General features: G+C 39.4%; 1 protein-coding gene across 1 annotated transcript in view; it reads right to left on the bottom strand.

Annotated features, from left to right (window-relative positions):
* Window positions 1-17,198, bottom strand: part of SH3D19 (SH3 domain containing 19) — a gene marked incomplete at both ends in the record, with an annotated part of 82,201 nt that extends 65,003 nt beyond the window's left edge. Inside the window, 2 exons of the mRNA XM_080638921.1 lie at window positions 185-224; window positions 17,081-17,198. Of these exons, the coding sequence (XP_080495047.1) occupies window positions 185-224; window positions 17,081-17,198 (158 nt within the window). The remainder of the gene's footprint in view (window positions 1-184; window positions 225-17,080) is intronic.
* Between the last annotated feature and the right edge of the window lie 10,044 nt (window positions 17,199-27,242).

The raw sequence follows: 27,242 nt of genomic DNA, 5'->3' as shown, positions 1-27,242 counted from the left end.
GAATATAAAAACATTACCCTTAACACAGTTATTTTGGTATTTCATTACTGTTACCAAACCAGAGAAGTAGAAGAATGGCATTTTATTTTTCTGGCCAATTTCCTAGTTCATCCCAAACAAGGAAAAAAAATTAGAGAAAAAAAGGAAAAGAAAGGAAGAATAAATACAGAAATATGGTTCTTACCCTGAAGAGCGGCAGTCTGGTTTATTTCTTTCAGAGCGATCTGTGAGAAAGGAGGCATAATATCAGCACGAATGTTGGATGTTCTTTAGCAATAATAGTACAGAAGTCTTAAAAGAACTGTGACACCGTATGACTAGCAAAACCAAAAGCTAATTCTGTCATAAAACAGTTTTTCTGCACTGGACTACTCTGTCTGAGACTAAGTAAAATTACTGCAAGTTTAACGTTTGTTAAAATTCCTCTAGTCAAAACACAGTGTATGTAATGTTTTGTATTAATGCTTTGGAAGCTTCCCCTCCCTTTAGCTGAAATGAATAGGACTTTAGTTTAGGGTAAAAATAAGGAGAGGGAAGAGGAAAAAAGGAAAAACCACAGATTACTCAGCGCAAAAAAATCATTCCGTGAATCACGGCTGGCAGAGTTCCCTGACAGGATGGGAATAAAATCAGCAGTTGGTTGCAGCAACATCTGCAAATACACTGAATCCAGTGCAGCCCCATCATTAACTCTTCAGTTTCTGGGTGTTCTAGATACTGAACCTTTCTGTGCTTTTAGAAAGGGTTTTGTTTATCCTCCATTTCAATTAACTTGTTTGCACTGATGAGACTGACCTGCAAATAAAAATCTAAACAATACAATCATATCAACTCGAACTTATTTTGCTGAACAATTTATCAGTTGCTAAAGCCATCTCTAGATACATTTTGAAAAGTTTTATTTTTGAAAGCTCTGATATGCAAAGTATAAAACACTTCTCATAAGAGTTAGATCCTCATGCAAGCATTACAAAATAACCACTCTATTGTGTTATTAGAGTTCATATATTATCACTTACATTGTAAGTCCAGAATATCTCTTATCACATGAATGTTTGAACTACCTGAAAGAAGCAATTGAGATTTGTGTTCTCCTAAAATACACATATGCTGAAATCAAAGGGGATTTTAATAATTTATTATGGAAAGATCCACCATGCAATTAGGATACTCTGACAGCTATATATAACCTCCCTTGGCCATGGTAATTTTGCTTCTGCTTCCATCTGTGTGTATTTTAAACAGAAGGCTATTTTTCTTGTGTTAGTCAACACTTCACTAAAAAACTTGTCATTACAGAAGAATAAGAGTCTTCCTAAAAAAAATAAAAAAATATTCGGATTGTATTTTTGAGCTTAAAGCTCTTGCATTTGAAATACAATTTCTTCTCTTAACATACATTTGTTTCTGTAGTTTTATTTCATGTACAGAAGAAATATTTTCCTTTCCACATTTTATGTGCTCATTTGATTATGTTTTCAATGAAGCAGTAAAAAATCACTGCATATCAACACTGCTCAAAGAAGCATCTAATGCTTTTTCTATTCACAGGTGCTCCTACTGAGCTCTCATAGCCACACAATGTATAATTTATTGTGTTTCTGACTCACAGTGATCTCCATTTCATCACACCATGCACTATGCTGATAGCTGGAAACAGGATGGTGCAGCTCAAACCAGAGTTACAGCAACAGTTGTTCAAACACACTCAGAAAGGCTTCTTCCATCCTCATAGTTTGTTCATGTAGTTTCCTTACCTGTGAGCACTTTAAAAAACAAGGCAGAACTTCCTACTGAAATCTGTTTGCTATGTGTGGCTTGTTACCAGTGTTCCCTGTTACCCATGCAGCCACAGTCTAACAGTATTCAGACAAAAATCTTCCCACTTCTAAGAGATTGTGGGAATAAACCAGTGAGAAGGAAGAATGCAACTCCCTTTTCCTTTTTGTTTAATTGAAATGTTGAAACGGGAAACATTACCTTTGTTTTCACATATTTTATTTACCACTAAACATAGTGAAAGCACATCACTCACATGTACTCTGGTCTTACTAAAAAGAACAAAGGCAAATATAGTTCTATAAGCATGCAGCTAACATTTTAAAGTAGAAATAAAACTGCTCCTGTTTAAGGTTATTGTGAACTTAATCTTTCAAAATTGATTTAGTATCAAATGTAACAAGAGACTCAAAGAGCTGAATGTTTTAATTTAGTGCTTAAATTCTGCAAGTCGAGATGCTGGCTTGGCACTCATACGAGCACCAATTTAAGTAATGTCACATACCCCTTGAATATGAAAGCCCTGAAGAAACAGGCTTACACCAGAGACATTGTTTTTCTCTGTTTATTTTGCAAGCTTCTTCAAAGTATCTTGTTGCTAAGAATGACTTCAACTGAAAAGTGTGCTCTCACTAGAAAAAAATTTAAGTATAAACATTTAATGCTGTTGAGAAACAAGTGGAAAGTTAACACCCGTTCTGCTGCTTCGAACTACCGGGGAGCTTCCAATGCAGTTCCCTCCCAAAGCAGAGCTTCCTCCCTCCTCTTACCCCCATCCCACGGCTTTTAAAAGATGAATTGGCTGAAGGGAGCAAAGAGGGACACATAGCATTTCCATTTCTGGGAAATACTGTATTTTTTTATCTTAATTATGGGTCTTGAATTGAGCAGCCACCAGAGGGAGCAGGATATCATAACACTCTTCAGGAAAACATGCAGCTGTCTCCATCTCTGTTGGGTTTTGCCCCTGATGGCACAGCAGTGGCTTCATGATGAGAAGTAATGAGATGCTTGTAACAACATTTCTGTAACAATAGCAATCCTCTAGATAAACCAAGCAATGGAAAAGCAGACTTTTACACAGTGCTGGCAACACTGAAGTACAAAATATACAGAGAAGTCATATTCTCACAATAGACAACTGCTGAAAAAGGTTATACACCTTGGCCCAATCTGAATGCGTTAATCCCCAACAAGCATACTTTTGTAAGCCTCCAGACCTCACCAAACGTAGATGCTAACAACTGCAACAAGCAACTTTACAAGGCATCATGTAGAAATGCAATGGATCCTACCATATGAGTATTTTGGTAACATGTGTCTTGACTTTTACCCAGCTAAATGGTACAAGAGTCCCTGTTAGCCAATTGCATCAGGTCAAGAGCCTCACATTTTTCCATTTAAAATTTATCCATTTCAAATCCATTCAAACTAAACTGTGCATTTTCTGGGGAAAAGATCTGCATTTGTGCAGGATTTCTAACACTAGTTGCTTTATTTGCATCGAGATAAGCAGTAACTGCCATTGATACTGCAATCTAAAAAGATTTCCATCCTATTAAGGCACACTGTGGCTCAAAGCAACTCTTTTTTTATAGCACTTCTTTCAGGTAAGGACTCAGAACAATGCAAATTAATTCCACTGTATAGAATCTACTATAAATTTCACTCAATTTTGTTAGAAACTGATATACAACAAAACCCATAAAACTGAGCATTTATTTATGTATTTTAGCATCATAACAGCAGAGTCCCTTATCTGTTGTTTAAAAGGCAGAAGGTTCAAGGAGAGATTAATAAGCAGCTTGGAAGAAACTTTCTTCATTTAGTTTATGTATAGCTTTCCCTTCACTCCAAAAGGCCACAAAACCAGGACACACTCAAATTTGTAATTGTAAAGACAGACAGTTTTTATACTTGCTTTAAATTCTTCAGTATGCTGCTGAACTCCAGAGCAGTACATTGCAGGGAAAGAACCAAAACATTATAATCCCCCCAAATGAAATGACACTTGTCTGTCACTTTTAATACTAAACAGTACCCCAGACTTGCAAGCACAAAGCACCCCTGCAGTTTTTTATAGTTGGAGTAATGCTTTTTTTCCCCACTCTTAAGCACAACTGATACATAGCTCTCAGTGGGAGGACCCCAACACATACGTAAGAATGCATTCAACCTCTGTGGTTGAGTATTTGATCTTGAAGCCTAGTGACTTGTAATTATCCAAAGACCATATTCTTTAATTTGCTGAAGAGATTAACTACAGTCACCTTTAAAGCCTTTTGTGCACTTTTACAATATATAAGAGGAAAAAAAAAAATTACTGAACAACAGATGACGCATTTGCCAGTGCTACATTTGCTGATGATTTGGTTTTGTGAGCCTGAATTTCTACCCCCTCATTCTTGCTCCTATGCTACTCCTGCATTGCAACAGCAAAAGTGTGCATGCATCAGTGTGAACATACGTGCCAGCCTAAGAGTGGGACTGATTGCAGAAACAAGACAGAAAGGAAACAGACTGTGTAAGCTCTCACCACTTCCCAAAAAGGTTCATGTTATAAGAACCTAGACCAGACTTGGCACTGGGAACTGGTCTTGTTCTCAGGGCGTGAATGATAAACAAAATACATACCCAATCAAGTATAGGGAGACACGTGTGTTACCACACTTGTACCTTCTACTAGACTTTTTTTAAGAGGGAAGTTTAGGATAGTGTTCTTTCTAAAGCTCTTTTTGCAAGAAATGAGCAACTTCTATAAGTACAAATCCCCACATCTTCATACAAGACATTAGTGCAATATAATTCTTAGATTATGTACTTCAGGTACAAGCAGACATAAGTACCCGCACACCATCATGATCACAGAAGGAGCAACTGAAGACGAGCCCTAATACTTTTTATTTTTATACTTTCATGAGAAAAATACCAATTGACTCAAACCTTCTGAGACAAAAGGTTTATAATCACAAAATCCCTTTCTTCCTAGGCTTTTCAGAAATGTTAGATCTATGTTTCTGAAAAACATTTCTCTGATGTTGCTAACAGCCAGTAAAACGAAATTAACCATTCAGGAGCATGGTACCGTTTTTTTCTTCCCAAACCAGAGATCTAGCATGCTTGTAGAGACCCTGCATATTCCTCAACTAGACACCAGAGATCAGTTTTATGGTATGTCTGCCTGGCATAGGGTGTTGATACATGACATACAATAAATGCAATACAGTTAGACATGTGCGAATAAACACTGTATTAAAAGACCATCTTATAAGCATTCATACACCATATGCCAAATCCAAATGTATTCAAATATTTTGCTGCTCAGGGCTTTGCCCTGCCTGTGGACCAGCACTAAAAGAGCTTCCAGCTTTAAACACCTGTGCGTACGTACACTTTCCTGTCACAACATGCCCTTTACCACACTAATCAGAGGCACACTTCATACCTGGGGACCTACGATACGCAAAGAGAAATATTGTTGCTGACTGACTAAGACACTCATGATAAAAATAAGAAGAACCATTTTCTTAAGTTTTCTATGGGGCATTTGGCTCGTTTGTTTTATGTATTTTTCTGTTGAATGACAGTTTCCTAAACCTGTGCATTCCTGGCCACAGGCAGGATAATTTGAGGCTATGACTGCAGGGGATATCACTTCCACCGTTTAAGCAATTTCCTTTGACCTACAAAGTACAAAACCATGTGTGGTAGAAACAGCTTTTGTTGTATACATTTCAGATCATTGTTTACACTTTCTGAGAAATCACACCCTAACTTACTACTTTCAAAAAACAGAATCTCCATCTACTATGCTCTGTTATTCTTGGATATAAAACACTCTGCAAATCCCACCCTTCCCATCCTCCCTGCCAACCCAACAATCCTTTCCCATTGGGCAATTAAAAATTTCCTGAATTTGCTTGTCCAAAACAGTATGTTTTTACTGTTGAGATGGCAAACCTCAACAAATGACTCCAATGTGATCTTATGCATTACACACTCAGAAGTGCATAATGGAAGTGCACTGTGGGTGAGACATAGATTCACAATAATTCAGCAGAAGCTATTCCCATTTCAATATTATAGGAAACTAATTCAGCTTTAAAACAAACAAGAAAAATCCTTTCTTAATTATTTCCCCCTGTGAGGCCACTGACAGCAGTAGAGATGATGCTGCTTTCAATTTAGGAATCAGACATTCTGTTGAGTGCAAGTGCAGAGGTCTGAACTTAGAGCAGAACTTAGAGACTAGACGGGATGAAATGACAGAAAGAGAAACAAATTTACTTATTAAAAGACTGCAACACAGCCATAAAAGCACAACCTCTATAAAAATAGAAGAATGTACCAGGCAAACAACAGTTATTTTTTTCCCTTAAGATACCACTGAAATACTCAATAGCTTGTTCTTGGAATATTTTGCAGTCCCTTGTTACTATTTATTATGAAAGAATCTCCAAGTCAGTTACCCAGTTCACATAAACCACCAAGAGAACACTCTTAAACCTCAATGACTTGGTTGCAAATACTGATTTTCTAGAGAAGAGCATTTGAAAATAGCCTATTAACAAAATATTTTCCTCCAGTGACATGGGTAATTGTGCCCAAAAGCCACGCAGAAATGAAAGTAGTGGGAAGACGAATTGCTTCTCACATGCATTGGATTTTTCTTGAGTATCACAAAATGGATTATGCCTCAAAAGGTCTCTTGCACTTTATCATAAAATAAACATTACAAGATCTAGAAACATCATAAAAGGGACTAATTTGAAATTGATTTGTTCAATAATGTTGGTATATACTGATAAATTGTTGCTACCTGAGATAACCCTCATCCATTAGCTTTGAGCACATGCTTAGAAGTTGTGCAACTCATAGTATTCCACAGAACAGGAAGCCCAGCACTTGTTTATTCTTGAAACATGTAATATTTTAATGTATATAATTTCATAACACAGAGATCAGCATCCAAAATTCATTTTTTAAGATGTGAGTCACCTGGCATTCTGAAGACATTTTACTGAGGGGTGTGATGAGTTCATCCACATCTATTTCAAGGTAAGTGTTAAACATCTACCAAATCTCGTTTAAGGAACCTATGACTCCTTTTTTACTGGTACAACATGTGTGCTTGTAAATCTGCATATGTGTGCCCTTTCGTCCTTGATGGCCATCCAGATAGAAGTCACTACCTACAGCTGGATCCCTTGCGCCATGATTCCACCACCTCCTTCAGAAGGCCCACCTGTGTAGTAAATCTGATCACTCAGCCATGCCTTCTGTGTCCATGGGAAAATGAAGGTGTGCAGACTCACAAGACCAACACTAAATTAGGGTTTTACTACAACTTGAGATAGGAATTTGAAACAGAAGGCAAATTCAAACAGTGGGAGTGCACCAAAGCCCCTGGCTAATCCATAAGAGTGCCAAAGATCACCGGATTACCTCAGCAGCCCACAGGTCCTATGTGACCGTGCCAAGGACAGAAAGATACAGTCACTGAACACCAGTGACATTACTTTCTTAACACAGGTCTGCATGCCTAACCAGTGGGGAACATACAGATTTCTTGCCAAGCCCTAAAACTGAAAAAGATAACAATGGTTTACAAAGAGGGAAGATAGGCGGAAAAAAGAGGGGGTCAACAAGGAAATGGCAAGTCACAAAATAGAAACACCACCTGCTGTGATGAAAGGAGGCAGACAACCTCTACAGAGCACAGGGATTTTATACCACTCGGCAAGATTTTCAAGGATGCTCAGCAAAAATAGGTATGGTTCAGAACACACAGCTTGGCATATTATATTCTATTTAAAAATTGAAAATATGGTTGATTTCCAGCAACTTAAAAAACATACAAATCATAGTGAAAACACTGTGGCCTCTCTGTGTACAAAATGAAATCAGTAAGTCGCAATTCCAAGAAATGCCTTACAGACAACCCCTTATATTAGACGCCTACACCTTTCATTCTTCACGTGACCCGTTTACTTCAGACAAAAGCTGACTGCACCTATCTCTGGGCTCCTGAGAAATTACAATATTTCACAGAGCTTTCACATCTGTTTTTCCAAATATTTAGCAACTGTACTTCCTCCTTCTTCCAGCCTCTCAAAACATACACAATAGAAAAAGCAGCTATTATAAAAGTAATACCTTTAGCTGCCTCTAGCCTTGATATCAGACATCATGTCATCAGTCTTCTAAACACATCCATCCATTCAGTTGCCATTCATGAAGCAGTTTTCCTACTGTTCAATGAAAGACTTCAAAAACCATAAAGCAACTTAAAATGACCAAGCAAAATGATGGCAAAGCCATAAACATCCAGAAGCTCTCAAAACAAAGGATCCTGGGTTTACCACAGATAAACCCAGGGTTCACAAGCACTCTGGTAATGCTGGTAAAGACTGTTCCAATTCTGTAGTACCTTGGAGAGATATCTCTCCTTCCACATGCTCCCAAACCTCTCCTTCCCACTCATGTACACACACCTAAAAAGCCTACACATCCTGTCAGAGGCATCCAGCCTCTGTAAATACACTAATAAGTATTTCTACATTGCTATGATGCCAAGAGTAAAATGCCATAATGACACACCTCAATTAAATAGTTCTTGATAATGCATCCACGAACATCAAGCTAGTGGACAGCAATGAGAGAAATGAAACGTGCCTAATGTCATGGCAGCAGCTACCATGCACTTTCCAGAGCTGATACTGGTGATCTACGGCAAGCTTTCCACACCAGCATGGAAAACTACATTTTTGTCATCATGAAGTTATGCTCATGAGCACTGGATACATGAGGTCTGCAGTATTATCCCATCTTATCATTCTGCAATATTTGTCCCATTCTTCCAAGCACTATCTTGACCTGCTTAAACAAGATATGTGTAGACTGCAGCAAGTGTCCTACCCTCAGGAACTCCATTCTCAGGTGAACAGTCTTTGGTTTTAAAATTAACAATTTTTTTAAAATTAAACAATTAACAGAATTGTTACAGTCAGGAGAACCCTGGGTGTTTTGTCAGACATACTTGCAAAGGTTGGCAAGCATATGACAAATGACAAATCTTACAGCATTTGCCTTCAGATAAAATGTGGCACCTGAAAATGCTGTTTTCAAAGTACTAGGTAGAAGGAGAAATATTTGTTCCATAACTTTAACTTTGATCCCAAGTCCCACATTTCTATTAGTTTCTGCACCCTAGATTTACAGTGCAGACAGTTATTAAATGAATAGAGCACACTGATGGAGCACTTTATTATGAAAAAGTTATCAAAATGCTGAGCTTTTTTCCAGGCATTTATGTCCCAACAGGATGAGCCAACAATATTTTAATAATGAATAACATCATAGCACACTGTACAGTCAAATATTACTGTGAATGATTCAGCAGAGATGTGCACAACCTGAACCAATTTTCATGTGCAGATCTATGATATTGAGTGCTCGGGTTTTAATGCAAGTTGCATGATGAATACAAATGTATCACCTGAAGAAAACAACAACTGATATTAATTTTAGCTGATCTCTTCATAATAGAAGCAAAATGTTACAGCCAAAGAAAAAAAAAATCACAAATGGCTTCTTTTATGTATACAGTATTCCATTTAGAGGGTGAGTGGATCAGAAACCCCTTTGTAGGAAATAGCGCTTGAAAATTTACCCCCAAGTTTTTACGAGTGTGAATTATCATCCTCAAAACCATGTTCAAAAAGCAAAATATCAATGAGAAATTTATCATCGCAATTCAAAAACTAACGAATACCCAGTAAAAATACCCACCAGCATGTAAAAGGTAGTAACTGGTTTTATGTAACGAATAATTGTGTTCCTTACTACCATGTAAGATTTGAAGATCAAAAGTGTAATTGGATTCAAATAAGGAATTGAATTTCTGAAAGATAAATCTATTGGCAAAAATATAGCAGGGCTTCTCATATGCATCCTCCAAGAAGTTGCTAAGACATTGACTGCAGGGGAAGGAATCTCTTCTAGAAGTAAAAATCAAATAGGCAATGTTGGTTGATAGTTTCCTGAAGACATTTGTAGGCAATCGTAAGAAAGAGGTTACCTGAGCAGTTGAATCTTTTGTCTGATCCAGTAGGACATTCCTAAGAATATGAAAAGTTATAAAATTTTTGCTCCATGTCTTTTTCCAGTTTGCACACTGAGGCACATGAGAGCTACTACCATGGCCCTGAAAGGGGAGGTAGTACACCCTGTTAGTTATAGAAGCAACAGTGTCAGTCATTTGAAATCTTCTGCATGTTCTGATCCAATCACATTTTCTCTAAAAGCCTGAACAATCTGACTGAAGTGGTGACTCACACACAAAATAAATACAACCTTTTCAAAAGCTTAAGGGAAAAAAAGGCAGTAGGAAAGACACAAACAATAAGATCTGCTGCATTCATCTCCTACTATGGTATGCAAATTTTCAGCCTTGCTTTGAGCCAGCCCTTTGAGCCAGACCCAAACACAGCTACATATAGCCATAGAAAGCAGGTACAGATTCGTTTTGCAACATATGCAAGACTTCATAAACGAATTAAGTTCATCTTTGAAGCACCTTATTTAGAATTCCATTAAGTCTTGCAAGAAGATCCTAAATTGTTAAGTCAGAATGTCAAACTGATATTTTTAGAATAACACATGAAACCCATACAAATCTTTGTTGATTTACAACACCATCTGAAGCAGTTAATGTAACACAGCACTACATCAGATGGTCAATTTAAAAATACCGGTATCTATAAAAACCTGTCTTTCAAAATTCATAGAGTTCAAAGGGAAAAGAAGTTTTCTTCCTGTGTGCTATCAACCACTTAATCTGTGCTTTCCTGCAAAACTTATTTTTGTCCTTCACTGAAGGGAAGGATGCTTGCCAAGCATAAACCACAGATAAACAGACGATACATTGTCTTCCTAAGTTGGCTCTTGGAACACTTCAGTAACTTTGGTGCATGCTGATTTTCAAGAGAACGGTAAAAAAAATCCTGGCCAGCAACAAAGCCAGGGCTTCCACTCCATTTTTGTACAGTTTTAGAACCCGAGTAAGTAAGGCAGGACTGCGCATTGAGAAGGTTGTAGAGGCTGGACTTCTATAGTCTGGCAAAGAAGCTTCTGCAAACCCCTCTCTTTCAGTAGACTTTTCAAGACACAGCTAGACGAGGCCTTGGCTGAATGGCTCTAGCCTTGGCAACAGTCCTGCTTAGCATGAGGCTGGACTAGGTGATCCCAGAGCTCACTTCCATAGCCACAGACACAAAATCATCAAAGCAGAGAAACTAAGCCATGCTAAATGTAAAGCACTGTATTTAACTATAGATAATAAACATCAACAGAAGATTATGTCAAATGGCTTTAAGAGCCATCAAACTTTTTTTTCATACTGCACATATTGTACAAGATACTTGTTGAAACAACACACAGAGAGATATATCAATTTTTAATGGAGAGTCAACACTGTTTCTCTGTGGTTCCCAGATTTTAAATCAAGGTTCACCTCTCAAAAGTAAACATTGGCAAATTTATTTACAAATATTAAAGTTTTTTCTATCTGTAAACAACCACCACTATGATAAAAGCTTCTTGCAATGAGGTTATGATTCATTCTGCCCTTTGCTGCCCATCCTCATTCTTTATGCAACAACCCTGATTTATCATTTGTTACCTTGACAGGAAATGATTGCTTGCAACACAATTTAACAGCATGGTCTTTAGGCAACCTTAACTCAGTGGGCTATTCTCTGGCTACAGACTCACTGCTCCTTATGCAATGATACATTTTTGTGCCTTGCTTTGGCTATAACCTAAACGAAGAAGGTCCATTTCATCATTTACTACTACCATTAATACTTATTTGTAATACTTATTATTATTTGTCCTTCTACAGTTTCCTTGGCTAGTGAATCACCGTGTAGACTATCAGAAGTTACTGTTATTTTTCTTACAGCAGCCTTCATACCTAGAAGAATTGTTTCTTCAGAAGACATAACATTCTTTGTGGTTCAGTCTACATACTTGGCCAAACTGCAAACAGGTTTTTTTCGTGCCACTGACAGCACACTTGAATTTCAAGATCTGTTGGTGAATTTCCACGTATAGGCTACAATTTTTAACTTCTATAAAAGCCTTAGCTAGTATCTTATAGTGACCTCAAGCAAGCTACATTCAAAGCCTATGAAGTTTAGTGGAAACGTGTGCATCATCTTAAACTGGATATGGAAAAGGCCTAATCGGGTAATCTTCTTCATACTTGCATGATACAAGTATCAGCACCAGTTAGAGATTATTACAGCAGAACTACATTATTTGTGCTCCTCAAATGTCAAGTGTTTTACTGTGGTGGTGTCCCAGGCAATTATTAAAACTGAAGCCCTTCAGCCTGCACTGGGACTACAAAACCAAAATAGACTAAATCCCCGGAGAAAGATGGAAGAGAAATACCCAGCTAACAATCAATTCTACTGCTTCCTGACCATCTGAGAAAACTGATCAAATATGTAAAACAAATACTTGCTTACATACTGCCCCCACTCATTCTTTGCTGAATAAGAGACAATAATGGTTACCCCCACTATGGACAAGCAGATCAATTTCCAGATCAGCACTGAAGAACACAGGCATGCAAAGGAAAAAGTTTTCAACTGAACAAAGCTGACTTCCATTCTGTAAGGTGCAGATCTTTACGCTTCTTAAATATAAGATTTAGTTAGAATTTTAAGAACACAGCAACTAACTCTTAGAGTCACCTTTCCCCTAATCATGCTTTCTCTCTGCTCCAGAGTCACCGGCACACCTTGGGAAGTACTAAGGTCAAGATGTTCACGTTATGATCCAGTGAACTCTAGAGGACATGATCACTAAATCAGTCTCAGACTTAAGAATTGTATGAAGAATTTCAGACCATCTTATTCTTTACTTCTTAAGGCCAAACACATATTTTGCATTAACATAGAAACAACTGCTGAGCATTCATTCATTTGTAAAAAGTCCATGATGCCTGCAAATTCATGTTCACTGAATTTCATCAGACACACTATACAAATGTACTCCCATAACCTCTCAGCATGTTGAGCAGCGAAATAGTCAACCTTAATTTGTTATATTGGACACAGCTCATTGTTCTCAGCTTCCAAAACAAGTCAGCACCAGTTTGATGTGGGAGTTGTGGGAGCATAAAGAATTGATCCAACTCTGAACTGGATTTTGTTTTGGAAAAAAAAAAAACCACACCAACAAAGCAAACACCAACAAAGGACTCAGTCGATCAACCAACCACAAATAGATTATTTCACCCATAATCTAAAATTATTTTATAGATTTTAAAAGGTTCCAGAAAAAATCTGGAATGCTACAGAGAAATGAGGGGAAGGGGGTGTAGACAAAAAAACCAAACCAAACCAAACCAGAGATATTTCAGTCAGCATAGCAAAACGTGCAAAATTTACAGCCACTGTGTGGGAACAAACCACAGACAAGCATTTGTGATAAGTAAAACAGAGCAATATTAAATTAAGTTAAAGCCTTGCCTTGTATTATTGACCATCTGTACTTTTAACCACGCAATAAAGTACAAATCCCAATAGCTCTTCATTATGAACCCAAATAAATTTCATTATTGACTTCTATATTGGGCAATTCTATTTTATTTCTAAGTAAAGAAACATCTGCCACATCCATAATGGGCTATTCTTTCTCAAGGAACACTGACCAGAATTCAAAGTGAAATAATACAGACACTGATTATGTTAAGAATGCTTTGTGCACTTTAGATAACATCAGAATACTGAGATATTCCCTCAGCCTTAATGCAACAGCAAGGACACATAATTAACCAATGCAGTTCATAACTAAGATTAACTACATTCACTATAAACTTTCTTGCAAGTTTGCTTATGTTAGTCAGTAGTCACAGAATAAAAAGCTAGTCAGAATGGAAAAGCACACCAGATTAAGGTCCAAAGTTAGGCTGGAGAGAGCCCGTAAATCTATAAGGAAATGGGATTTTAGTTTCTTTTTTTTTTTTTGCTATTGTTGGTTGTTTGGGGTTTTTTTGTTTCCACTTTATTAAAATCAAACTAAATAAAACCACTAAACATGAAAATTCCAGCATTTTCTGTTACTTCCCAGAGCAATAATGTATGTGACAGAAATATTCAACAACAGGGGTAGAAATCAATTATGTTATTTTTCTTATTTATATAGCAGTAAAAAGCCCTAAAGGTTTCCAGCAAGACTGGCTTCCTTTCGCACAGCAAGTGACCAGATAATTCAGTTTAATGAACTCATGCAGCTACTTTTACTTTTCTGAATTTTTAAAGAATACATCCTAGTTCTCCTCCTTATCACTTAGAAAACTATACATGTATAAAAAAAAAATAATCAAATACTCATCATTTTCTCAAAGGGAAAGTCATTTCACTAGAACAGTCTCAGATTTCTCTACTAACATCTTCTCACAGGTTTTCCAGAATATGTTAATTAAAATGCTTTCTTAAATTCAGAAAAACATTTCCATCATCATGACATGCAGTGAGGTAAAAGCAGAAAATCAGACAAGTCACCTGAGCTATCTACAACTGCTCCATGGACAAGGATGGTCCTGCCAATCTCATCTGCTCATGCCTCTAAGTTTTCATTTCCTGCTTTAACATCGGCTCTACCACTTGTCTGGTGCTTAAACAAGCCTCTTCAGCTCATTAAACCAGCAAAAATACCCCCAATCCAGACACAAAAAATGACCAACCAACCAACCTCCCAAACAACCAAATAAACCGCCCCCACATGAGCAGATCTGTAACAGCTTGCAGGCTGCAGTTTCACAGCAACCTAAGCCAAACTAACTTCTTCCTGGCACAGTCTCCTACCTCCCTCCGGCTGCATGTTCCTACCCTTTCCCTTGTGCCAGCTTCAACATTCATCAGAACCTCTACAAAACCATTCCAGACAGCTGAATCAGCAGGCTCCCATCCACTGAAAAGGACAAGAAAAATGGTTCTCAGCTCAGCCAATGCACAAGAACAGGTTGGTGCAGCTTCCAGTGAGCACAAGGGCTCCAAGCGAACCCTCAGCAGCTACTGGGTAGATCAGCCCAGGCTGCCACCAAACCACAACTTTGGCAACTCCACTCACCAGCAGGTCAGGAAAGCAGCAGAGCTGACACATGGAAGAGAGGAGAAGTGAATATCCACAGAAGAGATCACACCTCCAGCAACAAGCTGTTAGATTAGTTTAGCTGGCTTCATCCTACAGTATGTGGCATAGCACAACTGTGACTAGCTTCAAGGGAAAATACTACTTCTTTGTTCCACAGTTTCCAGTGTTCTGGTCCTCCAGTAAAACATCGCTAATTACATGTCTGAGTGTTTAGTAAGACAGAAGCATTTGTGAACTTTCACCTTTCAACTGCCACTTTGTATACACGCCTTATACGTGCAGGACAAAGGTGAACAACTGCCCTTATGCACTTTTGTGCATAAGCTGCCCCTAGCAGAAATTTAAGTTCCTCACATTCACGATTAGTTTAACAGACTGAAATGCTTAAATTGACTGTCTGCAAAGATGCAACTACAACATTTCTTAGACCCTGCAAAAATATCCAGCAGGCTTATCTAACACCTATTTACATTACCATTTTGGCAGTGTAACTGCGTATTACATGCAAAAACAAAAAAAAAAAAACAAGCCCACTTATTTTCAATAGGCTCATAAATTAAGTTGTAAGAGAATTGTCAAATATGGGAAGAACAGCAAACTCATCCACTTTGGGTGATACTCTTCACGGTTGCCTTAAGAATGCTCTGCTGGGAATCTTCATGCGGCATGAAGGCTCTGTTTTCGACTGTAGAGTCTTGCGAACAGATGGAAAGAAGGCGAGACAGCTAAAGCAGAATGCCATTCATTCACACATACTTTACACTACTAAGGTAAACAGTGCCTGGCCCATTTCAGAGAGGGATTGTCAGGACAAGGTAATAAAAGTTTAAAAAAAAGGACACAGGCCCTTTATTACTGATAGCAGCATTGCATTAAAGACAAACTGTGAGAACAAGCTTTGTTCTACAAGATGACAGCAAAGATTTTATTTTTATATATATATATAAAAGCAGCAGAACCAATTGTATGTTTTCCGCTAATAAAAATCTCAAAAAGAAGTACCTTTAAAACCCAGACATCGTGACTAGCAGCGTGAACATTCAGCTATTGGGGAAACCATTCAGGAACTGACACTTGTTTTTTTTTTTTACACCCTTTCACCTAGAGAAGGCAAAACCCTGCACACATGCCAAGCCACAATGGTCTCAACAGGCTCCTGCTAATCCTGCACCTGCCCAGCTATCCAGTGCCATGTGCAGGGTCACCGGAAGCCACAGGACCTGCCTGTCCCGAGTTGTCCTCCCCAGTCCCTCAAATTGCTGTGGTTTTGTCATGTGCAAAGGAACACTCAATTTATTGTTGCTTATGGATGCAAAACCACATGAATTGTATCAGCTGCTATATCATTAAGGTTGCATGAGAATTATACAAAATCGGAGTTAGTTGGAATCCAACTTTAAATACACGGTGTGGCTGATATTGTCACCGGAAACGGCCCTCACAAAAACGATTCATTCTGGAGGGAATTTTATGCTGACAGAAAAAGAAATGCTTACATTCACATCTGAGTGACTACAGGAAGGTGATACATGTGTTGCCCCTCGGTTAACAATGATATCTAAATTATATACTATCAACTGCTGCCAGGGTCCACTGGATTTTGGCGTTTCAAATAAATGCTTGTTGTGACCTTCTAGTCTCTCTATAAAGACATTGCTTGCTCCCAAGCCTATCTCCATGGCTTTTCACGTAGATTGATTCTTGCTTCCTGTTTGCAAGGCCTGCTGTCTATATCCACATGGAGATGGTTACATGTGGACAACTTTGACATCTAGACGTTCCTCCACCTTGGTACTCCCAAGAAAAATCAGTATTTTATTTCCATATGTGGCATCTTAAGCGTCTGGATTTATCTCTGGTGGTCAGCGCATGTCCGTGTCAGCATCAGCTCAGAGAAGGCACGGGCTCCGGGGCTGACCCTCAGGGAGGAGAGCCCCCGGGGTATGGACCACGCCGGCCCATAGCTCGGCTGCACCTGAGGTGACCGTGGGTGAAGCCGCCCGGGTCGGCACACACTGGGGCGGCACCGCCAACGCCACCCAACCCCTTGCAGGGTCTCAGAGCCGGCGACCGGGTCAGGGCTGGCTCAAAGCAAGAGACGCCACAGCCCGCCGCGCCCCCCGCCCCTCACCTGCCGCCGAGCTCAGGGCGACCCTCCGGTGCCTCCGGCCGAGCTCCCGCAGCTCCTCCTCGTCCTCCTCCAGCCTCCAGGCTTCAGCCATCGGCGGCAGGGGGGCGGCTGACAGCATTCAAGAAGCGGGGGCTGCCATGTCCGCTCCCCTCAGCACCGCCGCCCGGGCCTGCCCCGCACCTGCGCCCTCTCCGCCCGCTTCTCCTGGCGGGCTTTCAGCGCGGCCCGCTCCGCGCTCCTGCCGGCGAGGCGAGCGGGGCCGAGGCGGGAGCCAGCGGGCTGGAGCAGAGGCGGCGGGGGCGGCCTTTCCTGCCCATCCGCGGCTCTCCGGCGTCAGCAGGAAACCCGGCGGCCGCCCGGCACCGCCACAAAAGGGGGCGGAGGAGGCGGCGGCGAGGGGAGGTACCTGGCGGCCGCCGCCGGGCAGCGCTTCTCCGCGGCGGGCACCTCGAGGCACCCCTTGAGGCCGGGCTGGGCTCCGGGAGGGTTTGTCATGACCGATGCTAGTTGTGGGGCGTTTGAACCCGAGCACCCTGAGCTAAAGGGGAAGAAGGGGTTGAGGCGAGGGGGTCGGAGATGTTCCTCCCCTAGGGGCGAGGGGAAGAAGGTGGCCGCAGCACGGGAACTGGGTGGTCCATCGGCTGAGAAAGACAGGCGTTCAAACGGCGGCCGGCTGCGATTCGCGGCCAGGAGGATGTATTTCTTGGCGTGGGGTTGGTTAGGGTGGTTTAAACCACTTAAGGAGAAGTAATCTTACGGACACACTTGAAACGGTTGAGGTACACACTTCCAGCGCAGAAGCGATAGGAAAAATCTGGCCGCGTTTCAGGGTGGACAGTTAGAAGTCAGGTGTAGTTTTAGTTTGAACCTTCATATATTTGTTTTCTGGGCCTCAATTGCTCATACCTAAAATTGAAGTTATGTTGCTTCTTCACATCATACAGTTACTGTAAAACCAAGTCCTAAATGCTTTTACAGATGACTCTATATTAGGCACCGCTAAAAAAGGCATATAAAGAAGTTAAATTCAGATGCAACTTTAGAGCAGGTGAATAAGGTGCAGTAAACCAGTATGTGGCCACAAATTAGACCAGAAAGATACAACAAAACATTGGGTAATCCTAACGTTGAGCAATATCTGTGCTGACTCACTAAGCACCCTCTGGTCTGTCTAGTGAATAAAGCAGATTGTGCAGGTTGAAAAAAAAAAGTATGTGATCACAAAACTGAAAATATATCATACAAATGATTGTCTATGCATTTCTTGATGTTTCACGTGTTGTGAAACATGCTTGTCATTGTGCTTTACTTTGCAATCATTGATCCTTAACAGATTTTTTTTTCCACTGGAAGGTTTAGTGTTCAAGTGGCATAATAGTTCCACTTTGAAGTATCTAAGACTTTATAGTATAAAAGGACATAAGGCCGGGCAAAAAACTGAACGTACAGCAGGTATGCGTTTTCAGAAGCTTCATGCTTCAGATGGGTGGATTGCATGGTAGCCAAAGGATTTCACCTCACAAACTTCAATGCAAGATCAGCATTCTCTGTACATGATCTAAGCTGGATACAGAGTTCCTCAGTGAAGCAGTGCTGCCACAGATAAGCTCCATGGCTGTGTCACAAAGCCTCACCCGTAATGAGAAACACAAAAAGGTAGTTCCAGTGCGAAAAGTATGAGGAAGAATAGCAGAAGAGAGGGAAGTCACTAGTATGTGTGTATTTGAGAGACAGAAGAGAACCTCCTGTGTAAAACAAACAGTATGTGTTGTGTTCTGGTTCTTCCCTGTAGAGCCAAAATACAGCACCTGTGTTCAGTTCCTAAACTCCACTAACCACAAAGAGAAACAAGGACCATCCATTTTCCACTTCAGAATATCTCTTTTTTTTATACTATGTGTTTCACTACTGCTGGCTGGGGGGAAGGAAAGGAGGCTTGCTATCATGTAAAATTACCAAGGAAGGAAAAAACAAAAATATACCATAGAACATATCACAAATTCAAAGAGCCCAGAAAACTGAATTAAACCTTCTTTTGTTGCTGAAATTAATACAGAGGTGTCCAAGCATGTAAAACTGAAAAATACATTTGGAAAGATCCTAGGCCTAAGAAAAAGATGCCGAACAGCTATGTTCCAGCTATGAGTAAGAAAACATCCACCAAAATATCAAATACAGTATAGAAGGATCATAAGTATTTAATGTTGGCAATCATCAAGAGTTCCTTAGTGTTCATAGGGAAAGGCATACTTAGAAATTAATACATCAAGTGAAGTCTCTGGCCATATACTGAGCTCTGCCAGCAGGAAATGCAGTTGGGACAGGGACAAATTTTAGAGCTAGAGGAGCTGTTCAAGAAATGCATGGAACTGATTGAAGACAGATTTCAAGAAAGGAAGAGCTCAAACTGAGAAAGGAAAGAGGAAGAGATTAAACTAAGATACAATCTGTATGTGGATACAAGATTCAGGTAGCAATAACCGACATACTACAGTAAACAGTACTGGAAAGAGTTTTTCAGTACTACTGGAAACAAGTAAAGATTCCCAGCATTTAAATTAAATTCAAGTGCAAGGCAGCACTGCACGAAATACTTGAATCATATTTCTGAAACATTTATTGCAAAAAACATGCAATAATGAGCATTGCCTCCAAAAGGAGTTTGCTTACCAGTAGCTTGAATTCTTCAGGATATGTTTTCTGTAGGTGTATTTATGTTGCCTGTATACCAATGTCACAAGCATTCAAGCTCAGAGGTGTTTTTTAGGGTTTAAATGCCTGCAGAACAAGTGTATGTAGGGTAAGATACAGGAATGTGCAAGACAGTATATTCACATACTCTTCACTCCTCTCAGCTGTAAAATCTGCCAATATGTAACTCTAAGGGATAGAGGGTGAATGTCTAGAGCTCCATTTCTTACAAGTAATTCTCTTCTAGTGAGTACTTGCCAGATGCACTCATCTGTACACTGACTGAGTTGTGACTCACTTGTAGTTTATGTTGGTATTTTCAAGTGATAAACAGCTTTAGGGTTTCCTGTCAAATACAACAATATATTTCTTTATCAGGCTTGATACCTGATAGAGGTGCGTAAATAATGGAGGTACCTAGGAAGGAGGTAGGCTTTCACAAGTCTGCAGGAGCTAGATGGATGGGACTCTGTCAGAGTGCTCCTGAGCAGCAACAGCAGATCTACCTTAGCAGTCTTGGAACAGATCCTGACACAGCCCTTTATCTGGGTAAGCAGTTTCTAGAGGGAGGAGAGTGCTGTGCTTTTGGGTCTTGAGACAAGCAACAAAACCAGCTGGTGAAAGAATCAAAAGAGCCACAGTTGCTGGCTGGTCTAATAATAGCATAGGCCAGACAGTGTAATTTGTGATAATTTGGCTCAGATTGGAACACACACACAAAAAGACTTCTGCTGGTTTGCTGGGCCCAGGGGAAGAAGGAAACAAAGAGGAGGGAGGGATGGATTGGACCCAGCAATTTGAAGTGCAGCAGGAATTAAAGCCATGTGGGAAATTCTCTCCAGAGAGTCAAGGAACGAAGCTTCTCTATTCCTTTTCAGTGAATAGACTGATAGGAATTATGAAACAGAAGTAGAAGGGGAATAAAAAGTGCACATAGGAGCAAGCTGCAAAAGTTTTATAAAAAAGACAAACAAAAAAGCAGCAGAGCACTTGCTGTAGTCTCAGGTAGTTAAGAGGAACACATCAGCATGTGGCATATGCTGCTTTAAAGCCCTTCATGAACTACAATGTATTTGTGTCTTAGAAGCAGGGTAAAATAATTGCATTCTTGTACTTCACTGAGAATCTCTGCTGCATACTATGCGTAGGAATAAAAAGACTTTTGTATATTTTCATAGCTACGCTTCTCCAAGAAAACAAACCTTACATCTCAAAAAGTCTGCAATTTGGTTGTTAAAATCTGGAAATTTCTCACTCAAATCCTACTTTCTCATATTTTCTGTACTGTATATACTTGGACTTTCACAATGGTAGAGTAAAAGAAAGAAACAACTGGGTAAATGGGTCTTTGAACTCTCTGCTGAATGCTTACAATTAGTCACCTTGGCAGTTATTATTTTGTAAGTATTTTGTTCTGATTTGCATCCCTGGAATTGCCACTTTGTTTGGCCCTGCAAAAAGACACTGTTTTTCAACAAAAAATACCAGCTCTATAGAACTGCTTAATTGAAGTCGCCCGTGTAGTCTCAATGTCTATTCAGGTTCTGCAAAGCAGCTGAAGCCTGCAATGAATATATCAGTGTTTGGCTGAGATACAGGAGCCTCAGACCACAAAAGAATGCAGACAAAGGATTTTTTTTAAATGCAAAGGATGAAAAAGAGTGTTTTCAAAAGGGAAAATGTAGCCTTTGGACATGACAACATTATTTTTGTTCTGAGTAAAAATAACACGGATCTCGTTCAACAGATGGATGACGTTGGCAATATAGCCAGCATAGGAAGCTGACATTGCTGGGGGCCAAGATCTGATAGTCTGATCTCCATTTGTGTTCTGATGGTCCATGGGTTTTAGTGTAGCTGGAGAATGACATATCAGGAGCCTGCAGGCTTCCTGAAATGTCTCCAGCTAAGTGCAGGTTCTTCTTGCACTGTTGCAACTGCTTGTGTATCCCAGAGTATCAGCATGACGACAGTCTAATGGTAGATGGTTTTATGATGAGTGAAGATGATTAAAATAGAGGATTATTGAATTCCTTGAATAAAGACCTCCTTATTGAAACACTGGGAAATTACCTTAAGCAAAACTGGGGATTTTGAGACTGCTCTCAATAAATGAGAAGGATCTCTGCATGAAAGCAGCAAATCCAATAATTTCAAAAGACCAAAAATTGGCAGCCAAGTGGGGAACACCTTTTCATGGGAGATTCTTACAGTTGTTAGTTTTTAATATTAACAATTATCAATAATAAACCCCAATAATAATATCAAATAATTTTGGTTACTTTTTCTGTATTCCCACTTTTGGTGACTAAAAGCACCCTTTTCTCTCCTGCCGTGTTAACAAACATCTCCTACTAGTATTTTTCTCTATTGTTAGCATTATCACTCACAGGTTAATAAATATTCTACAGCCTTCATGATTAAAGAAAATAAGGACAAGAAATAGAAAAACTGTGAGGAAATATGGAAAGGAACAGAGCTGGTTCAGAGGTAAACGCTTCTTAGAAAGAGAGGCTGTCAAGACTAAATTGATTCATAGTTTGAGTCCTGAAGTATTCATGTTTACTCTATAACCAGAGAATTAACAGCAGACAGTGTTGATGTTGTGCTAAGTGAGCTGGCAACAGCATGATTTAAGAAGTATTATCATATTGGACACACATGAGTCTAATACCTAGGAACATACAATGCCAGCCCCTGGATGAGACTCCAGCGTTTCTGCTGAAGTTTGCACTTCAGTGTAAAAAGCTGACAAGGGAAAAACTCACAGAAGACAGCAAACACAGTCCTAAAGAATCTTCAAAAGGTGAAGTGGGGTCATGAATTTGTTCATTGCAGTACATTTAGAAGTTTCTCACAGTACTGAAATTGGTTACAGATAGGAGTATCTCTGATTCTTCCATTTGTTCTGCTGCCATGAAACGCACATCAACTGCCTTTCACTGGAAATATATATGACATACAGGTGGATAATCTTCACAGTTCAATACAAAGATTTGTGATCTCCTGTTTTTTTTGTGGTTTGATTGGTTTGGTTAGGTTTTTTTTAACCCATGGTACCACCTGTGAGCATTCAGGCATTCTGTCATGTTTTTCTTATGCTGAACACTGACACAGTTCACATTTACCTGAAGTGTTCACAAAGGTATGTTAATATTCATCAGTAGGATAATTCTGCAATTAAATATTTTTATAATAATTACTACTTTGTGAATTCAGTGCTGAAAAGTTTAATATTAATGAGGTTGTAACTTACATTAATGTGTGTTTTCTAACAGAAGAACACTTTACTAATCTGAAAGTTTTTCAAAATAGACTATTAAAAATAGACTACTATGAGTTTCCAACTTTAAAACCAAATATTTTGATCACTTACAGACATTATTTTTCAGTCATGCATTCAACAACACACAGCTTCTTAAAACAATTTGTTTTTTTATAAAAGCTGAAGAATGGAAAAACAGTTTGAGAGCTTTGATTGAGTACTTGGCTAGGAACCTTGACAAATTTTGGATGGCACCTGCTTATTTGAAGCCAGACAGCCAAACGTGATGCAAGATATAGTACTGTTTCTCAGACATTTATTTTTCAATTTATGTGCTCAGAAGGGAGGGCCTGCATACCTCAGGAGCAATTAAGGGAAAAATAAAAATAGTCCGACATGATAGCATCAGTCCTGTCTCTTTCAATTTTACACAACTTGCACTCTAATCACCAAATGTCAATAGAGGAATAGATGATGACAAGCATTCTCATCATCAGTGCCTCCATACTGGCTTTAAAGAGGCTTGAGGCTTGACATCAACATTCACGTTTGTAAGAACCTATTTTGTTAGGCTTTTAGAGGTCCTGCACTCCAGTTACACCTACTTATTTAAACAACTGTAGTTTCTGGGCTGATAACTCCAGAGTAATCAAGGAGATGCCTACACTATTTACATAGATGAAAAATTGAGCTGCAGAACTATTGTTTTTTCTGACTCTCACTAAGAGTTTCATGTTATTTATACATTGTTACTACAAAACACTCTGGTGGTTTTAGTGTCAATGACCTCTTGCTAAGCTCTTTGATGCTTAGTTTTGTTAGCAATATAGTCCAACAATGGAGGCCTTATCCTACTATTTTACCTCCTTACTTTTTTGCATATACACATTCAATGGGTTCAGATTTTTTATTTCCATATTCACCAACTCTAATCATAGGGTTGCATCATTCAAAAGAAAAAGATTCACGTGATTAAAAAAATACAAATTTGAAGTTTAGAACATGATGTCACAACAGTAACCAAATTTACTCTGTTTTAGTTATGTAAGTGGAAACCAAGTGTCTGCCCAAGTCTGGAGCTCCCAGTGAGGTCTGGACTGATGAAGCAGGTACTGCTGGAAAAACCCTGGGTTGGGTGAACAGTTTCTCACAGAAAACTCACCCCTTACATCGGAGCTTTGCGCTAGCCGTTTTTTGAGTGAGATCTGTATACAACAGTTCTCAGATGAAAACCGAAGCAACTCCGATTTTCCATGAGGCATGATTTTTGAAACCTTTTTAGACTTCTCTCACATCTTTTCTGTAACATTGTATGTCACCACAGTTTCTTCTACTCTTCCCTGATGTATATATATTGTAACTCTCTAGCCTGCCCCAAACTTCTGCTTCCTCAGACTGCAGCTACTCATACTGTTTATTCTTCACAATGTTTATTCCTTTCCTGCGAAAGAAATTGCGCTCTTTCCTCACAGAGAAACAGCCCATTCAGTCCAAATCCGACAGCTGCTTTTTGCAATTTCATTAGCTCAAAGGAAATGCCACATTCTTCAAGGAGCTGCTAAGCAGAAAGCTTTAGGAGTGTGGAAAGCATGAAGGAAAAGCCTGGGTAGGATTTCCTGGGGTTTTACACCATGAAAGGGGGTGTGGGCTATTCCTCCTTTCTCTGAAAAGGCTTTGCTCCTATTTACACGTGTTTTTGTTGTTTCCAGGGCAGGAAGTGGCATCCTGGAATTAGTAGAGCAAAAAAGATTCCAGACACACTCACCTGTGTTTTCTACACTCTTTCTGGCTGTTCCCATTGAGTAACTAAATTATCTTTGTGGACAAAAGCTCCTAAATGCTTATCTCAAGTTAACTTTATCATCCAGGAATTACTTCACAGAAAGAAATCTACTATATCTACTGTGAACTCCAGAACTCCTGTCTAAATGCCAGAAGTTGTTTAAAGGATCTCTACAGTGTTCAATTCCCGATCAGTAAGAGTTCAATGGTCTGGAAAATAAGGAAGAGAGTGTCAGAATCAGTTTCTGGGATGCTTTCACAAAAGCCGAGTGTTCAGCACTGTGCTGAAGCGAGGAACAACCTATCAGTGCTGAAGCAGCTCTCAGAGACAACTTTATTCCACAGAATCTTCAGGGTTGTAACACAGCCTTTATATTCTGAAAATCTACAGATGTGGTCATGCCCCAGATTTGTACCTGGATAACAACTTCAGACTTCCTCCAACTCAACAGAAAACAAGTGAGATGTTCAGATTTAATTAAAAATATAATTAAAACACAGGTTTTGATCCAGAATTCAGCTATGAAATCTACATACACCCCTCCTTTGCCCAGACTGGAGGGGTGCATATAAAGGAGGTAGGTTTGAATTAATCTCTTCTCTGCATTTCATCTGCGCAGCAACCATGGAGTTTTCTTCTGTTGATAGCTCTTGTGAACACAATTATTATTGGTGAAGCAATGATTAAAGACTGAGAATGGAATGCAAAAATTTGCAAAAGGAGAATGAAAAATATGCAGATAAAATCTTAGTCCCATCTCACAGAATTACAGGACATACAGCCTTCCAAGGGGATTAATATGGGTTTATCATCCAGTCCCAGGGCAAGACATTAGGAACGATCACAGCCAAAGGAAAATATATATTGAGAATTTCTGGAGTAAATCGTCTCTTGTTTTACTCTGGTGCTTACACTGGCTGAATGTTGATATACTGCTGCAGCACTAGGGCTCATCTGTCTTTGGATTAGCACTAAAGGAAACGCATTAGTTTGACGGTTGTTGTAAGTGAGCCTTGAGCTTTTTATTTTTTATTCATGGCTGGTTAGGTGTGCAGGTCACGTTCCAGTCTCATTAGTGAATAGTGGCAACTTAAGTCTGGTTATTAATTCTCCAGCGTGGAAATTGTTAGCAACTGAAGCCCAATAATATTGACATAATGTTGGCTGAACCAGAGATTTCTGAGTCTAGCAGGACTTTTCTTTTTGTTTCTTGATGAAAAATGTCTTGTTGAAAAAAAAAAAAAAGTAACTGCTTAGCACTAGACAGGTTCATATGTGCTAACATCTCACCTGGTGTGTTAACAACTGGAAAAGTGACATGCTTGCGTGTTTCCATTCTGATTCTTTTTTTTGGTATTTGTTCAAGGATTCTGAAAATTTACAGGCCTGATTTTTCTCTGGAGAGTTTAAAAACAAATTTAATGAATGAAAACGTTTAAATTACACTTCCTGTTTTCCCTAGGAAGTGAATTTTTGCCTGAGTGTAATGGTTCTTGCTAACTCAAAATACCAAAATATCTTGTATTTGCAGGATGTAATCTCCATCTTATTTGCTCTGAAATACTTGACATACTTAGTCTTCTACTAGCAGAAGTATTGTATTCATTCTGTGTCACTATCAGATCATAACTTTCAGGGACAGCCATGAATTTTCATGATTTCCTAATGCATGACAAAAATTATATGCAAAAGGGCATGAGAGATGGATGATCATCACTGTTAAGATGTTCCTAATATGCTAGTGATCACAGTACCCTGGCATGTTAATGAAATTAACTGAAGCCTAATTCAATTCACACACTTTTTTTCATCGTTGTAATTACTGTAGCACAACTTTTATCTGTGTGACACATTTACATGTGTTTCTGTATATGTGATTGTTCCGGAGTTCGAGGATTTCGGGTTGAGAGAAACGCAACACAATAAAGAATCATAACTAGTTTATTAATACAGGGAAAATATAGAGGTAACAAAAGATACAGTAAAGGATATCTCTGAAGTTTGGTTATCTTAGCAACCCCAAGTACCATGTAATGACGATCAGAAACCAGCTCCGAGAAACATCATCGCAGCGCGAGGTGGCAGGCTCAATCTTAGCGGGTGTCCCCATGGAGGCAACGTTTAACTGGGTGATATGAGGTTCTGCCTCTCAGCATCGCATGAGGTTCAGGCATTTATGCTAACAAAAATGCACACTCATTCTGACACAGGGGGCCAGCCTACATCAGAAGAAGTGGCCAGCAATATCTAGAAAGGTCTCCAAGGGTCGGGACTTTTCCAGGGAGGAGCCAAAGCAGGACCTTCTGAGGAGAAGCTACCACGAACAAACAGTACTTTTCTATTTTTGTGTGTTCCACCACAGACCATTATCTAGCGTCACTGACACAGTGATCATTCCTATTTCCCTCAGTAATGAAGACACA

Source organism: Psittacula echo, assembly GCF_963264785.1.
Source record: "Psittacula echo genome assembly, chromosome: 1".
NCBI classification, from domain to species: domain Eukaryota; kingdom Metazoa; phylum Chordata; class Aves; order Psittaciformes; family Psittacidae; genus Psittacula; species Psittacula echo.
Note: the sequence above shows the minus strand (reverse complement) of the source record. Positions and strands in the feature narration are given on the sequence as shown.